This window comes from Onychomys torridus, chromosome 18 (assembly GCF_903995425.1).
Source record: "Onychomys torridus chromosome 18, mOncTor1.1, whole genome shotgun sequence".
In the NCBI taxonomy this organism is placed as follows: Eukaryota; Metazoa; Chordata; class Mammalia; order Rodentia; family Cricetidae; genus Onychomys; species Onychomys torridus.
Genome location: NC_050460.1, coordinates 799,962 through 813,052, shown reverse-complemented (window position 1 = coordinate 813,052; position 13,091 = coordinate 799,962). Strand labels below are relative to the sequence as shown.

At 38.6% G+C, this 13,091-nt stretch overlaps 1 protein-coding gene across 2 annotated transcripts in view; it reads left to right on the top strand.

Annotated features, from left to right (window-relative positions):
* Rab5a (RAB5A, member RAS oncogene family) overlaps window positions 1-13,091 on the top strand; it is a 31,398-nt gene that overhangs the window by 13,783 nt on the left and 4,524 nt on the right. For both annotated transcript variants that reach the window (XM_036167936.1, XM_036167937.1), the window contains 3 exons: window positions 9,450-9,601; window positions 10,313-10,435; window positions 12,238-12,331. In XM_036167936.1, the coding sequence (XP_036023829.1) occupies window positions 9,450-9,601; window positions 10,313-10,435; window positions 12,238-12,331 (369 nt within the window). The remainder of the gene's footprint in view (window positions 1-9,449; window positions 9,602-10,312; window positions 10,436-12,237; window positions 12,332-13,091) is intronic.

Here is a 13,091-nt window from a genome sequence, read left to right as displayed (position 1 = left end):
CATCTTCAAATGTTTGCTCCTGAGCTTATTTCTGTAATGTGATCCTTACACATGGTTTTAATGACTTGAGATTTGATGGGTTCCTGACTTTTTATAAATTTCCCCCCTTAAAACATTGCTAGTTTCTATGGGTGTCTTGGCTTAAATCCTATTAATCTGGGTGGATTTGGGAGGGTAATAATTTTTTGTTTTGGACTGGAACTCAAACCATCCCTCACATCTCAGCCACTCAAGTACTGATGTTATTAGGGGTGTGTGCCACCACCCACATCCCTTATCTATGCTTTGTTCCTATCTCTGCTGGGTGTGGTAATGGAATCTCAGCACTCAGGAGCCAGAAACAGGAGGATTACTGCCAAATTCAGGACAAGTCTTTTCTACCTAGGGAGATGTAGCCAGTCATAGTTACATAGTATGGTTCAAAGCCTTGGTTTTATTTATTTTTCGAGATTTTTTTTAAAAAATGTGTATGAGTATTTTGTGTGCTCAAATGTGTATGTCCACCTGCATGTCTGGTGGCTGAGGAGGTCAGAAAGGAGGGCATTGGATCCCCTCCAGCTGCAGTTACAGGTAGTTGTGAACTGCATGTGAATGCTGTGAAGCAAACATGGGTTCCCAGAATCCCAGTTTCCAACCTCATAATTTTTTCTTTGCCATTTCTATGTTGTAAAATTCTCAACTTTTAATAAAAAGTATGCTAAAGTGTTTTGTAGAATTTTTCCACATCCAGCTAAACCCTTATTTAAGCCTAACTTAATTGCATTAACTTTTTCTTTGGTGTGTACAGGACTCATGATACTACTAAGGCTTGGCTTTTGTTTGTTTACTATAAGGAAGAATTTTATTATCAGATGAACAAATCAGGAAGCAAAATATTATGAGATGTGATATTAGGCAGCAGATAAGTAATTAGGTGACAAGCAAAATCATTAATGCAGCATTTCAAAATATCTCCACTTTATTGATACTATCTCCCCTGTCCTGGTCCACTAAGAATTAACATCAAGGAACTTACTGGTGCTTCTTCAAAGTCTCTATCTTTTCTTGCTTCTGTTTTGTCTCCATTCTCTATCTTCCTTTCCCCTTTGCCATTTTTCTTATCTTCCCCCTTTTGTTCTCTTCTCTCTTTCCCTTTCTCATTTAGAAAAGAAATGACTGAAAATGCATATAAGATCAAACTATCAAGATAAGTAAATTGTGATTAATTCCTGGGATTGTGGTTAGAACCTTTCTGTGGGTGGGCCTAAATGGATAGATACATGGTGAGATATCAGTTGTCATGGGCTTATGTTCTTGCTGAACAGTGGAGAGGAAGGGGGGATGGTAAAGTGATATTTTCATGCTTATTTTGTGAAAAGGGGTAACGGGGACTGATGAGGCATAAATACTGCCACAGAAAGGAGAGTATTCAAAACCCAAATAGGAAATGAATGTGCCTTCCATGCAGCATTTTCTGCTGCGTCTGATGACTGAATTCAATAACAGATTCCCTGAAGAAAATAGATCAGTAAGTCACATAGTTGCTGTTGAATTTCTACTCTTAAAAGTACCTATTTGCTTAAGGAAGCCCATCTTACTGTGCTTAGGACCATAAAGATGTCTGGGTGCCAGAACTAGGATGTGGTATATAGTGTGAAACCAGGCATAAAGTCAGCACCTAGTAAATACCTATTGATGGTTGGGTAATTCATCTAATAGGAGAAATAATTAAAGCAAAGAACCTAATTTAGAAAGGAACAATCCTAAAAGTTAAAAGACATGAAGCATATTCTTAGTAAACTTTATAAAGGCAAAAGAGACTTAGGAAAGAAAGAGGAGAGGAAAGGAAATGTATGGATGTAGAAAATATGAGCAGTAGCATAAACATTTTCACCTATGAGTCAGTTCATGAAGTAGTTAGTGTAAAACTAAAAGTCCTGTTGTTGTCATTTCAGGAGTGAGGAAAGGACCAAAGAAAGAAAGCAGTTCATTTAACCTCATTAGTATTGAAGCTTTAACATTAGCATATGCCTGTGTACTCACATGGATAGCCTAGTTGGGTTAGGTTTAGTTTTGTGACAGGGTCATGTGTAGCCTACGATGGCCTTGAATTCTGTGCTTTAGGGTGATCTGGAACTTTAGATTCTATTTCCCTCCCCAGCTCTCACTGCTGGGATTACAAGTGTGTACCACTATACCCTGGTTTTTTGGGGGGTCGGGGTGGGGGACGTTTGGTTGATTGATTGGTTGGTTTTTTTGGTGCTGGGGATGGAACCTAGGCAAGCACTTTAGCAACACAGCTACATCTCTAATACCTAGTTAGTAAGTTTTAATAATCTCTTTCCTTTATTCTGCTTCAAATAAAGGAAATGAATTCTAGTCCTGTGAACAAAGACTTCATTAGGATTACACCCCTTTTTGAAGGTAAAAAGACAAGACTCAGGTGATTGTGGTGGCACACACCTTTTGTCCCGGCACTTGGGAGGCAGAAGCAGGTGGATCTCTGTGAATTTGAAGTCAGCCTGGTCTACAAAGTGAGTTCCAGGACAGCTAGAGTTGTTGTTACACAGAGAAACCCTATGGGGGTGTGGGGGAGGCAGGCACAAGGCTCACAGTGTAATCCTGGCTGGCTTTGTACTTGAGACAGTCCTGCCTCTCCAGTGCCAGGATGATAGGTCAAGTATAAGGAACAATGTTAAACTCCTAAGACTAATTTTAAAACCATATCCATGTACTAGCAGATTTCCTCCATATGGTAATAACATATGACTAGCTTATGTGTCCTGGCTAGTTGGCCTTAAAATACTTAATTAAAAATTACACAGTTTTAATTGCAGCACTTAGGAGACCAAGCTAGGAGGGGGAGATCCTCCCATCTCTGCTTATCAACTTCCAAGGTCATAAGCATAAGGTTCATACCTCTATTTTTCCTTTTTTCTTTTTTCTTTTTTTTCAGTGTGGAAGATTGGACCCAAGGCCTCAACTATTGAACCAGTCTTCAGCCTAGTCCATCCATCTTTCTTTCTTGAAACAGGGTCTTACTATGTAGCCTTGACTGATCTGGAGCTCACTGTGTATACCAGAATGGTCTTAAACTCACAAAGATCTACCTGCCTCTCTCCTTCCTAACATCTGGGACATCCATTTTTGATAACCTCATTACTGCCATTCTTTAGTAGCTATTGTGAACAATGCTGCCTTAAACATTGATATACAAATATTATTTGATACTCCTTTACAGAGGTCAGAAGAGTATATCAGGTGCCCTGGAACTGGAATTATGGATGGCTGTAAACTGCCATATGGGTGCTGGGAAGTAAACTCGGTTTTCTATAAGAGCAGTGACTGCTTCTAATCACTGGGTCATTTCTCCAGCCCCAACTTTGTGTTGTATGAAGAGTGGAAGTATTTTTGTGGACAGAACCAACTGCCAGCATATATATGGGGCTTTTGATGTGAGAAAGGGTCTCATTGTGTAGCTGAGATTGACCTTCAACTCTAACTCCTCTTGTTTAAACCTCCAAGTGCTTAGATTACAGGCTTGTGGCATCATGCCCAGCTTATTTTCTACACACTAAAAATCACTTCACATTCACCATAGGAATTTTTCTGAGTATATTCACCTGTGCATTTTGGATGTTTCAAAAACTTAGGAGTCTCAGGTTTTTGTATATTAAAATCCAATAGTCTTAAAGAGTGTGTGTGTGTGTGTGTGTGTGTGTGTGTGTGTGTGTGTGTGTGTGTTAATTCTAATAAAGTAATTTTTAGTTGAATTTAATACCTAACTTAGAAGCCTTGGCATGTAACTTAGTGATAGATTGTTTGGCCAGCAGGAGTCAGGCCTAGGGTTCTGTTCTCAGCATTACAAATAACCATCTCGGGGTGGAGTGGAATTAGTTCCTGTAGTTTTTCTGTACCTTCTGTGTTTAATTGGTGCAGTTGTAGGAGACATAAACTGTTTTTGTTACTCATTTCTCTCTCCCCACCCCCCACCTCAAACTGTTTGTCTGTGTTGTCCTGGCATTTACTCTGTAGACAAAGCTAACCTTGAACTCACAGAGATCTGCCTGCCTCTGCCTCTGCCTCTGCCTCTGCCTCCCGAGTGCTGGGATTAAAGACTTGCACCACTACCGCCCGGCTTGTTATTCATTCATTTGATGCCATTAGTTTGGATATTTTTTCCCTCAGTGCCTTTTTCTTATATATTATAGGAACTTGAGTATTTCCAGACTCAATGGTCATAGTTTCAGCCAGTATTTACCTCATACCTGTAATCCCTAACTTTTAGGAAGCTGAGTCAAGTCTGCAGTACAGAAGCATGTGACCCTATCTCTCAACCACTGAAATAAGTAAGTCAGTAAGACTGTTGGTCAAATGTAGAGCATATGCCTAGCATGTATGAATGCCTGTGTTGAGGCCCCAGCACCAAAAGAAGGAAGTGTGAAACATCACATAGGGAGCTTTGGGAGCATATAGCAAGAGTGACAGAATACTTATGCACAGTTGGCTAAAGAGTGTGGATGGTGATGTGCTCTTGCTGCCATTCATTGAATCCTTTCACAATTCAGGTTTCACCTGCTTATTATTCATGTTCCTTTGTACAACTGCTGGCTCAACACCAATCAAGAACTCATGTATTAATTAAGCCGATACCTCTGGGTTTAAAATATTTTCCAGTAAGAATTTTATTATGGAGATAATATTAAATATTAATATTAAATATTAATATTAAATATTAAATTATTGTGATGTGGGCATTATTGTTCACAGAGTCAGAATTCCTAAGAACCTTGCTATTAGGTGGTGTGCTAGTTTCATGCTTATGGATGAATTAGTTGCGGTGTTCTAAGAAAGAATTCTTAAGACTGAATATTTACTCCAATGCCTTTCATAGTTTATGTAGATTAAAATGTTATTTGTTTTTGACTATTGGTATAATGGTTTACTGCTTCTGAAAATAACTTTTAATTGAGTTATTGTTATGCTTTTATTTTTGTATGCACTTGGCATTTTTAGCATTGTCTTTTTAAATATTTTCCTTTTTAAAAAAAAATTATTTTTATGTGCATTGATGTTTTGCCTACATGTTGAGGGTGTCAGATCTCTTGGAACTAGAGTTACAGTTGTGAACTATGGGTGTTGGGAATTGAACCCAGGTCCTCTGGAACAGAAGCCAGTGTTTTGAACCACTGAGCCATCTCTTCAGCCTTTTTTTTTTCTTTCTTTATTGTATGCATGTGAGCATGTAGCACAGTGGGTATAGAGATCAGAGGATGACTTTTTCTTCTTCCTTGAGGGTTCTAATAATGGAACTCAGATTTACCTGAGCCATCTCACCTACCTAGATAAGTGGTCATTCCTTATAACATAACTTGTTTGATAATTGGACTGGACTTTTGTTAAGGTAACTTAATTGACAGTTATCTCCGTGGACTTAGAATTGATTCCTAGTTATACACATTGTATGTTTGTTTGCTTTGCCTTTTTGGAGTTTGGGATGGGGGCATTGAACAGGGTGTTATTCTGTAACCCAAGCTGACCTGAAACTCCCTGTGTAGCCCAGGCTAGCTCCAAGCTTGTAATAGCCCTTTTTATGAGTGCTAAGATAACAGGTGCTGTGCCTGCCTCTGCCTCTTCTTGGCTTTTTGAGACAGGATTTCATTCTGCATCTCAATAGATATCCAAAGCTTTGTCTTGAATATACAGCAGTCCTGCTGCCCCAGGCTGAATGTTGATATGATAGGGATGTGCCATCACACTAGGCTAAAATGGAATATACTATAGGATATATTATAGTACTAAAGTTAAAGTAGGAGAGGAATTGTAGGGTGCAGTGGAAATGGCTTAAAAGTGGATGGTGCATGGGTTTGATGGTTAATTAAATTGAGGGCACATATATGAACCAAACTAAATTGTCAGCCCTTGTTTATTGCTCTAAGGGCAGTAGGATACGATAGAGTGGAGCCTAAAAATGAGGTGGACTAAAGTCTCATGCAATAGCCTACTTTATTCAGAGCATCAGGCAGTTTATACTCTGAGGATCAAGAAAAATCACTTGAGTAAAGTTCTCATGAGTTCAAGCTGTATACAATAACAAAGACAAGCTGCATGTGGTAAAAACATGTTTTTCCATAGAAGCATAGGAACAAGTAGCAATAGCCAGTTGTAATTAGTAATCTAAAATCAACTCACTCCTATCTGCTATACCTGGGAGGGGCATGAAAGCACAATCCAAAAATAGTTCCCTGTTTTTTGAGGAAACATGTTAGAAATCTTGGCTTGCTTTCTTGGAGTTTTCTCACAAGTATTCAGACTTCTCATACAACTCCATTCTTGGACATGTTCTGACAAACCCTTAGGTTTATGTATGGATTTTAGTCCTAACTGGCCTCGTTCATGATTCTGCTTCCAGCGAATAAACACTGGGATTACAGGCTTGTGTCACCATGCCCGATTAAAGTACTCTTTTATAGTGGCACTTCTTGTTAAAATTAGAATCAGAATAAAAACAGAAGTCTCTCGCCACATAGCTTGACCTGAATTGAGTCCCACATAGTGGAAGGAAAGAACCAATTCCTGAAAGTTGCCCTCTGATCTATACACATACTGGGCACACACATACGTGCACAGAGGTTTTTTTTTTTTTGGTGGTGGTGGGGGTGTTTCAAGACAGGGTTTCTCTGTGTCACTTTGCGCCTTTCCTGGAACTCGCTTTGGAGACCAGGCTGGCCTCGAACTCACAAAGATCCACCTCGCTCTGCCTCCCGAGTGTTGGGATTAAAGGCGTGCGCCACCAACCGCCCAGCCACAGAGTATTTTTAAAGATTTTGTTTTTTTTTATGATGTGAGTATTAGCCTGCATGTATGTATCTGTACTTTGGATATCAAATCTCCTGGAACTTGAGTTACAGATGATTGTGAGCATCCATGTGGGTGCTGGGAACTGAACCCAGGTCCTCTGCAAGAGCAGGAAGTGCTCTTTACTGCTGAACCATCTCTCCAGCCTCATTTCTTATTTGTTTTGTTTTTTATGTCTACATACAGAGTTCCAGTACAGCCAGGGCTGCATAGTGATACTACATCTCAGTATAAGTAAAAAAGAGACAGGGGAAGGAAAAGTTAAAAAATCTTAAGATAAAGAAGGGTAGTAAAGAACTGGTGGCTCAATGATGCAAATGTGTACTGCTTTTTCAGAGGACCATGTTTGCTTCCCACCATCTTCTCACATAAACTAGCACACACAGTAAACGTACAGAGCATCGTTGCACACCTTTAATTCTGGGGCATTTCTCTGGCAGAGGCTGACATCTTTAAATTTGAGGCCAGCCAGGGCTACATAGTAAGAGTTTACATATTTGTGTGTATGTGTGTGTATAATACAATTTTTTCCCCTTAGAATGAGAGAGGATCTGGTGACTTGAGTTTAAACTCCTGTGCTCACAGTGGTCTTCTGAATTAAGTCATATACACACACACAAAATAATAAACTTGTTTTTAAGAACAACGTAGGAACTCACAGAGACAACAACATGCACAAGGCCTGCACAAGTTCAAATCATAACAATACGCCAGCAAAGAGAAGGAAAGTCTTATCCCTAACTACAAAGAAGCTATTTTCAATTGATACCTTCAGGGAAAGGGAAATGAATTCTATCCAGTAAGTGACACTGCGTATTATCAACCACTTTCTAGCACAGGCCCCATGCCCAAAAGTAGTCAGCCAATATGAAATGGACTCCATAATATTTGTGTACATGTGTACAAACTTAATGGTTTTTTTTTTTTTTTCTTACTGGATTTGTTTTGATTTGATTTGATTTTCATTTGTTGAGAAAGAGAACGTGAAGTTTGGGGTTATGAGATTTGGGGGTAAGTTGGGAGGGTGACTTAGTTAGGATGTCTATTGCTGCAACAAAACACCATGACCATAAAGCAAGTTAGGAGGGAAAGGATTATTTGGCTTAAACTTTCAGATCATAGTTCATCTTTGGAGGAAGTTAGAACAGGAACTCACGCAGAGCTGGAACCTGGAGGCAGGAGCTGATGCAGAGGCCATGGAGGGGAGCTACTTACTGGCTTACTCAGCCTGTTTTCTTGTAGAACCCAAGACCCACCTGTCCAGGGATGGCCCCACCCACCATGGACTGGGCCCTTCCCCATTGATCACTAATGGAGAAAATGCCTTACAGCTGGATCTCATGGAGATATTTCCTCAACTGAGACTCCTTCTCTGATGGCTCTAGCTGTGTCAAGTTGACACACAAAACCAACCTGTATGGACAGGAAATAAGATCAATATATTGTATGGAAAAAAGTGTAAATAAAAAGAGAGGGAGTATTGAATCTGTACAGAAAGCAATGATGAGTATGTATTTGTGCCTAGATAACAATAAGGGCTTGGTTTTAGGAAACACAAGTTCTTTATATGAAAGAATATTGTTTGTGTGTAACTACTTCTGTGTGAATTTTTTTGGGGGGAGGGGTGATTGGTTTTGTGATTCCTCATGTAGACCAGGATGGCCTTGAACTTACTATGTATCCAATATTGACTTTAAACTTCCTGCCTTCCACCTCTTGTGAGCTAGGCTTACCATCATGCATCACTGTACCCAGCTTACATACTACTTGGGATCTAACCTAGTTTTGTATATGCTAGACATGTACTCTACCTACTAAGCTACATCACCAGTGCCTTCCACTTACTTTCAGTCATTTCTAGATAATTATAATGCCTGAAACAATGTAAATGCTATATAATAAATTTTACCATAATTTTAAAAGAATAATGATGATGGTAAAAGTATTTTTTTTCCCCAAATGTTTTCAGTCTGTGTTTGGTTGAAAACCGGATGTGTTAGGTTTCTCCCTGTTTCTTGTAAAGCAAATTAAAAATATGGTCTTAAACTTTTTTTTTTTTTTTTTTTTTTTGTACTGTTGGACACTGAACTGAAGTTTGGAGTGGACTAGGCAAACATTACTTGCCATATAATTTTAAAATGTAAGAACTTAATCTGATTTCACTACTAAGGTTTTCTATGAAGAAATGTATTTATCTAGCCTTCAAGCAAGTTTGCTAGGTCTACAGGGTTAGTGCTGCCAGTTAGATGGCTTAGCAGGATCTGAGTTTGTTCTCTGTCTCCCACAGTGGAATAAGAATACCAACTCTTGAATGTTGTCTTCTGATATCAATGTATATCCATCATTCACACAATAAAAAAAAATTTGAAGTGGTAGGCTAGGATTTGGTTCCATTGGTAGAGCACTTGTCTAGCATGCATGAAGCCCTGACTTCCATCCCTGGCACCATGTAAACTTGTTGTGATGTGGCATCAGTGGAGAGGAAGAGGCAGGAGGATCAAAAGTTCAAGGTCATCCTTGGCTGTGAAGTGAATTTCTGGTCAGTGTGGCCTTCATGTCTTAACAAAAAGTTGAGAAAAAAAGAAACTTATTACAGATATTTTCTTTTTCAGCTGCCTTTCTAACCCAAACTGTGTGTCTTGATGATACAACAGTAAAATTTGAAATATGGGATACAGCTGGCCAAGAACGGTACCATAGCCTAGCACCAATGTACTACCGAGGAGCACAAGCAGCCATAGTTGTGTATGATATCACAAATGAGGTGGGTATAAAATCTTACTATCCTGACTGAAGCCAGTTGGAATAATCATTTTTTTGTATTCAGAATTCAGTTAGAGATTTTTGGAAATTCCTTTGTAGCCAATCATAACATTTCTGCCAAAGCTCTTGTGAGTTAGATATAAGATGCAGGAGTCCTAAGAATTTTCTTTCCAGGAGGCTGGAGAGATGGCTCAGCAGTTAAGAGCACTGGCTGCTCTTCCAGAGGTCCTGAGTTCAATTCCCAGCAACTGCATGGCAGCTCACAACATCTATAATTAGATCTGGTGCCCTCTTCTGGCCTGCAGACATATATGCAGGCAGAATACTGTAAACATAATAAATAAAATACATCTTTAAAAAAAAAAAAAAAAGAATTTTCTTCCTACAGGGTCATGCTAGACCAGTGGTCTTCAACCTGTGGGTCCTGACCCCTTTGTGGGTGTGAATGACCCTTAAGGGGTCACCTGAGACCATCCTGCATATCAGACATTGACATTACGGTTCATAAGAGCAGCAAAATTAAAGTTACGAAGTCACAACAAAAATAATCTGATGGTTGGGGGTCACCACATCATGAGGAACTGTAATAAAGGTTCACAGCATTAGGAAGGTTGAGAGCCACTGCTCTAGAGTCTTTAAGCCTTGTTTCATAGAAGATGCTTCATAACTCTATTTTGAGCCTGTGCCAAATAGCTTTTTCTTTGTTTAATAGGAGTCCTTTGCAAGAGCAAAAAACTGGGTTAAAGAACTTCAAAGGCAAGCAAGTCCTAATATTGTGATAGCTTTGTCAGGAAACAAGGCTGACTTAGCAAATAAAAGAGCTGTTGACTTCCAGGTATGTGGAATTTTACTTTAACTTAAAAGCTTATTTAAAGCAAGAGGGTCGAGAGTTTAAGGATAGCCTGAGCTACTTAAGACCCTGTCTCTTTCCCAAAAAATAATTTCATGAAAAATTGTACCTTTCACCCCTCCACTCATATTCACACCTGAGAAAGGCTAATGTTCTTCCTACTTTCTCATGTACATGCATGCTTCCTATATTACTACACACACACACACACACACACACACACACACACACACACACACGCATGCATATTTAGATAGCAGTCCTTAAAGGGAAATTTAAAAATAGAAGCTCAGCTGCTCTTCATTTGAGGCCCAGCAATGTGGCTTAGCATATAAAGGTGCTGAGTTTTATGCCTAAAAATGCAGATTGTCCTCTAACCTCCATATGCATACTGGTACATATACACCCCAAACATATACATATACACACATGTTCACACACGTAAATAAATTATGTATGCAAAAATAACAATGTTTGAGCCAGGCATGGCAGTTCATCCCTATAATTGTGCTGCTTGGGTGACAGAGGTAGGAGGATTGCCGTAAGTTTGAGACCAGCCTGACTTTCTGCATTGTTACATGGCAACCAGGGCTACACAGTAAACCCATCTCAGAAGAGGAAGAAGAAGTAGAGGGGAAAAGGCCTTAAATGTAAGAGAGGCTTCATGGGCAAAGGTGCTTTCAGTCATGACAAGTGACAATCTGGATTTCCAGAACTGAATAAACATATTGATTTGTCATCTGACCTCTAGTGTAGGCTCCTCTATCTTCAAATAAATTAATGTAAAAAAAATTTTTAAGACCTCCAGTTTATGTATATTTAAGATAATTCTGAATGTCCTCTACTACAAAACAGTGTATGAGTGAATGCTAGTCTTTTAGAAACAAAACAGATCTTTCTAGATTTATGAAAACTGTTTCTATTCCTCTTGCTCAGAAAGCTCTAGCTGTGGCCTAATATGTAAATCAGTGATGAAATTCTTTCTTCTTGACATTACAGGAATAGAGAGAAAAGGAGCTACTGTTGCATATTAAGCAGAATACTTTGCACTGTGACTTCATTTAATTCTTAAAACAGCCATGTGAAGTTTTGTTATCTGCTATGCTGTCCAAACAGTTAAGTTCTCCAGCAAAACATGTTAGCTTCAATTATGTTCAAAAGTGGCCCTGTGCTCTAACAACTCAAAGGGGCCTCAGTTGTTCCTACTCAGAAGAGCTGTGGGAACCAAAGGCAACAATATAGCAAAGCTAGTAAGTGTGACAGAAATATAGGGCAGTTTGTAATTTTAAAGGAATTGTTCATAATATAGTTAGATTTTATTTATTTATTTATTTATTTATTTATTTATTTATTGCCAGAGCTGAGGATCGAACCCAGGGCCTTGTACTTAATGCTGTATGCCATTGAAAATTAAACATGAGGGTGTAATTCCAGAGTTGTTGCCAATGTTCAGACATTGGATTTCCATATTTATTGCAAATTCTATCTTTAAAAGGCATAATAAAAATTGCCATTGAAATTAAAGAGTATTATGAAATTAAAGAGTAAAATAATACCCTGTCCCCAGTTATTGTGATTAGATTTAATATTAGACCTGATGACCAAAAGTGGAATAGGCAAAAAGTTAAGGTTAAAAAAAAAATCTGGTGAATTATCCCACTCATTGATTTTTCCTATGCCACAGCATATTCTCTGGCTGTTAGTAATAAGTAATCAAATAAGGAAATCTATAAAATAAAGCAGGTATACAGTATATGTTCAAGGGATAAATCTTTTTTTATAAACAGGAAGCACAGTCCTATGCAGATGACAACAGTTTATTATTCATGGAGACATCAGCTAAGACATCAATGAATGTAAATGAAATATTCATGGCAATAGGTAAGATTAATAATAACATTCTTCAAATGATAAGCAAAATACATTGAATATTTGGTTCATGCCCTCTAAAACATTATGTGGTTTTCTTAACTGATTATACTTTTAGATCCTTTCCACTAAGCAATATTTTGTTAGTAATACTGCAAAGACTGGTTGGGAAGCAGGACATAGTAGCCAGCCTGGGCATGAGACCCTGCCCCCTGGATAGGAAGTTGGGTGGGGGAAAGATGGAAGGTGGGTGGGAGCAGCGGGGCGAGAGGGAACTGTGGTTGGTATCTAAAAAACTTTTAAATAAAAATAAATAAATAAAAAGATTAAAAAAAAAAAAAAAAAGACCCTGCCTCTTAGTGTGGTCTTAGTGGGATCTTAGAACGGGGAAGAAAAGAAAAGATTGATTGATTGTCAGAGATCCCTTCTCTTCTTCTTTTTTCCCCTCTTCTAATTTTATGAATTAAATCCAGGGTCTCCAGCATGCTAAGCAATCTCTGTACTTACCACTGTACTACATTCCCAGCCCCAGTAATGTCAGACTTATATTGATTCATGAATTCAGGGTTATATAATATATGTGAATTAAAAGTTGATCTCATAGATAAGAGGTAGATTGTCCAAAGGTTTCACTGAAAAGCCTGAGCAAATGAAAGTTTTCCTGTGTACAGTAGTACCTCTTACCTGTAGGGACTATATTCCAAGACACACTGTAGATACCTGAAACTATGAGTAGTGTTGTAATGCTTTTTGATACTTTTTCTGTCCTAAG